General features: G+C 41.5%; 1 protein-coding gene across 2 annotated transcripts; it reads right to left on the minus strand.

Annotated features, from left to right (window-relative positions):
* Window positions 1–2501: 2501 nt before the first annotated feature.
* HMGB2 (high mobility group box 2) lies at window positions 2502–4230 on the minus strand. Of its 2 annotated transcripts, XM_010173231.1 has the most exons (5): window positions 4066–4230; window positions 3779–3924; window positions 3516–3690; window positions 2948–3028; window positions 2503–2740 (listed from the first exon to the last, which is right to left on the minus strand). In XM_010173231.1, exons 1-5 carry the CDS (start codon window positions 4213–4215, stop codon window positions 2723–2725), a joined length of 570 nt encoding a protein of 189 aa, XP_010171533.1. In that variant the 5' UTR covers window positions 4216–4230; the 3' UTR covers window positions 2503–2722. The 2 variants fall into 2 exon arrangements, with proteins under 2 accessions (XP_010171532.1, XP_010171533.1); XM_010173230.1 differs by having other exon boundaries at window positions 2502–3028.
* Between the last annotated feature and the right edge of the window lie 7 nt (window positions 4231–4237).

A 4237-nucleotide genomic window follows, 5' to 3' on the forward strand; every position in this document is an offset into this window, starting at 1 on the left:
ATATTGAACACGGATGTGAAAAACTAATTTAGCTTTTCTTCTATGGCCTTATCTTTTCTGAATATGCCCGTTATACTTTGATCACTTACTAGTCCTTTCCAGCACTGGTTCTTTCAGTGCTCACAGACGGGTGGTACCTGGACCCCCTGACATGACATATCATACTTTTTAAAGCTTATTTTGAAATTAGTAATTTCCACATGCTCTTTTCCATTTGCCTTTAATATATGTTCAACATCCTTGTCGAAAGGGAAAACTATTATTTAAAAAAAATACTCCTTATCTTTATTAATTACATCATTCTCAGTTGATAGATCAGCTTGATGCAGAGCTTTGCCATGGCTTACTGCAGCTCATGCTGATGTGGCGTGCACACAAAATTATCTGTGTAATGATGTGGGTCAGGCTAGTGGAGCTGTGCAATAGACTATTCTTGCAATTAAGATCTCTAGCAGTCAGGATATATTTGTAAATGAGATCATAAACAAAAATAACCCACAGGTGTCTTTTCATAGAGCATCACTGGGACGTGGGGCAAGAGTGGCAACATTAGGCAGTTCTGCACTGGTTTGTGCAGAAGTTGTGCTCGAGCTGAATTAGCCAATTAGTGCTAAATGAAACTGAACCCAAGTGTTTCAGCCTCACTGAAGAAAACATTAGAAGAGCACCTTTATTCTGAATTATCTCAAGATATGCTCTTATTCTGACACAGTGTTTAAAATTCTGCAACCCATGCAGCTTTCTAGGACACCTGAAGGGTTATATTTCGTTTCAATTTAAAAGCACTTGAGTAGAAGTCAAAAACATTTCAAATAATCAAAACAACTAGTCAATTTACTCTGATGCTGCTCCTCCACGGCAAAAGATTATTTAAATCTAATCAGAAAGACTTCTTGAAGCATCACCATTCTGAGAACTGAGGGGAGGTGATGGTGCATTTCCACAGAAATATGCTGAAAACTAGTACAGTCTCAGCTACACACTATGAAAGGGAATTGTCTCTATCTGAAGAAATTCTGAGGTAAGGATAAAGGTGCTCTAGGATCATAGAGTCTCCACAGGAGGAAATGTTCTTGAGCACAGGATGTACTGCACACAGAACAACTGCCACTCACTTCCAGTTTGTGCCTGCAGCTTCCCAAAATCTGAGCTTGCAAAATGGAGCTACTGATCCTGCCTATGCCGAGTGTCTCTGGTAGGTCCAACATGTAAAACAGCAGCTGATCCTACTTTAAGTTTAATCTCTGGGGCAGGGTAGGGAAGAAAAAACAACTCTGGGTTTCTAAGGCCTTCAAAGGTAAGTACCTATTTCAATATAAAAATGTCTGAATTGCCTTTACTGTTACCTTATTTCCATACTTTCAGGAAAACACAACCTGGTTTGTCAACCCTGGTTTCACAAAGTGCTATGGGATTTTTAAGCTACCACAGTGATATTTACCATGGCTGTGGTGCTGAAATCACTTTTTCATCTCACACGTATAAAATGACTGTACACAAATTTACTTCAGAAGTTGATGGACAATAGGGAGACACTTTAAAAACAAACAAACAAAAAGTTGGAAGCCTGCCCTTTATAGTACTTAATACTGTAGACATTAGGTGTGTTTCAGCACTGGGCTTTCAAAGGCTAGTAAAAGCTATTGCCTAGTATTTATCTCAACAGATTAACTAAAGCTATTAGGTTAGCTCTGGGATCTCCAATTCCCCACTTGCAAATATTGTTAGGTATCTAGATTTAGACTTTAAAGTACATTAAAAGGTTGAGTAAAAACTGAAAAAGCAAGAAATGGCTTAACTGGTAATACTGTTACCACCACAAACAGGAACATACCAGGAGCACATGTTCTTTACAGATGCCTCCTCTCCTTTCTACGGGAATCCATTGGCACATGTGGAGATGACATTCCAACATTTTTCATGCTGTGTATTTTATGAGAAGCCACTAATACTGGGGCCAGGGGCAGAGGGAAGGAGTCGAGAACATCTGGGAAGACATACCTCTAACCACATCTGTCTTACAGCCAACTTTTCTGTCCTGATACGGACAGCAGAAAAGGCCAGTAACCCTGAGCTCTGGGAAAGTTCCATACATTCATTCATTCTGCTAATAAAGCAAGACAAAGCTTTAAGACCTCTGCTTCAGTGGTTTTTGGGGCGGGGGGTGGAAAAAACAATCCAGGAATTATCAGTAACTTCACTATTTATATAATCAGAGATTTGCTTTTTTTTTCCCCCAACTCAGAAAGTGATATAAGGAAACGCTAGCATAAGGAAAATATAAATTACCACTCAGGGTAGTGTATGTGGGAGAGAGAACTGTGATTAAAGAGCCAAAACCAGTATAAAATCCAGTGTAAACTTCAGTTGTTCACACTTCCAGACTTGCCAGTCTTCCAGTAACAGCCCAAGAACAATGCAAAGCCTTCTCCTGTGTAGGGCTTCAGCATTCTGGGAGTAGTACTCAGCCTCTCAGAAACATCAAGAATACAACAGTAATCATGTACAACATTTTATTACAAAATTGTTAAAAAAGTAATACAATGCAATATACTACAAAATATAAGATCAGCTATTAAGCTACCTCCTTTGCTTTACTTAGCTATAAAGAAACACCTGGGTATCAGTCACTGAACTTCAACAAAACCATTAAATATGCAGAAACATTCCACAACTTTTTCTTTTAAAACCAAACTGTAGCAGCCCTCGGCTACTACTTACATTAAAAATAGAGGTCTCCCTACAAAGAACCACATTACCTATACACAATTCTGTACAGATTTTTATACTGAAGCTAACAATGAGCTGCACTTGAGTTCACATTCTTAGCAAAATATTGGATTTTGAGCATAAATCTTTACAGCAGGACATTCATTTATTCCTCATCCTCATCTTCTTCCTCCTCCTCCTCATCTTCCTCCTCCTCCTCCTCTTCTTCTGGTTCTGCTTTCTTCTTAGATCCCGCAGGCCTACCTGGACCCTTTTTTCCTGCATCACTCTTGCTCTTGGCACGATATGCTGCAATATCCTGCAAGAAAAAATGCTGTTTAGTTGCTGGCAATGTAACTCTGAAGACAAATCTGTACTGCTCCAATAATTTAACACTACTATACTGTGCAGATCAAACAGCAGGTGCGGAAGAACAGGGTTTCAACCTTGGGACTTTCATGCTTACACATTTTGGCAAGAGAACACATGATCCAGCCAGTTTTAAGAATTTTATGACCCCGGTGCTTTGGAGTATGATTGTGTATTTTACCAAGCAGGCGACCTGTTTTCTGGAAGTAAAACATCTTACTGGTAAAATCCCTAGACATGTAAAAAACACATCCCGGTTCACTCTGAGGGTTCCAGACACCTCCCACGCCACTCCTTCCCAGGCATTCTGAAGCCTAACAACGGTTGACATAAACACCTAGAATTATGAACCGTGTGTGGTTTAGGCGCAAAACAAAAGCCACACATCGACAGTGACCTCTGCAACTTTAGCCGTTACTTTATCACTTTCACTGTACCTTTTCATATTTCTCCTTTAGTTTTGCAGCCTTCTGTTCATATGGCTGTTTATCTTTGGCTGACTGTTCAGACCACATTTCACCTAATTTCTTTGCTGTGTCTCCAATAGACAAGCCAGGATGATCATTTTTTATTTTTGGACGGTGTTCAGAACAGAAAAGGAAGAACGCAGATCTAAAAGGAGAGACAGTGATTAAAATTAAGTGTCAGATATTACAGATATTACAACTATCTTCTTTTTTTTTTTTATGGAAATACTCACGGTGGTCTTTTAGGAGCGTTGGGGTCCTTCTTCTTTCCCTTCTTCTCACCTTTGGGAGGAACATAGTTTTTCATCTCCCTGTCATAACGAGCTTTGTCTCCTTTAGCCATTTCTTCAAACTTTCCTTTCTCCTTGCTAGACATTGTCTGCGACACACGGAGGAGAAAGGAGCAGAGTCCGGATCAGATAAAGCCCCCGGTGACCCACTAACGCCTAAGCAGCAGCTGCTGCCAGGATCTCTTCCCGGCAGCCCGCGGCGGGGGCGGCCCCGGCCCGGCCCCCCTCACCTTCCACCGCTCCGAGCACTTCCGCGAGAACTCGGCGAAGTTGACGGAGGAGTCAGGGTGCTTCTTCTTGTGCTCCTCCCGGCAGGTCTGCACGAAGTAGGCGTACGAGGACATCTTGCCCCGCGGCTTGTTGGGGTCGCCTTTGCCCATGGCGAGATCGGCGGCGGGTCCC

This window comes from Antrostomus carolinensis, unplaced genomic scaffold (genome assembly GCF_000700745.2).
Source record: "Antrostomus carolinensis isolate BGI_N321 unplaced genomic scaffold, ASM70074v2 scaffold34768, whole genome shotgun sequence".
Taxonomy (NCBI): domain Eukaryota; kingdom Metazoa; phylum Chordata; class Aves; order Caprimulgiformes; family Caprimulgidae; genus Antrostomus; species Antrostomus carolinensis.

Excerpts from the sequence above, each read along its gene's own strand:
- HMGB2 (XM_010173230.1), bottom strand. The coding sequence starts at position 4,215 with ATGGGCAAAGGCGACCCCAACAAGCCGCGGGGCAAGATGTCCTCGTAC. Across the intron at positions 3,925-4,065 it reads AGTGCTCGGAGCGGTGGAAG|ACAATGTCTAGCAAGGAGAA; the intron begins GTGAGGGGGGCC and ends CGTGTGTCGCAG. Across the intron at positions 3,029-3,515 it reads TAAAGGAGAAATATGAAAAG|GATATTGCAGCATATCGTGC; the intron begins GTACAGTGAAAG and ends TTTTTCTTGCAG.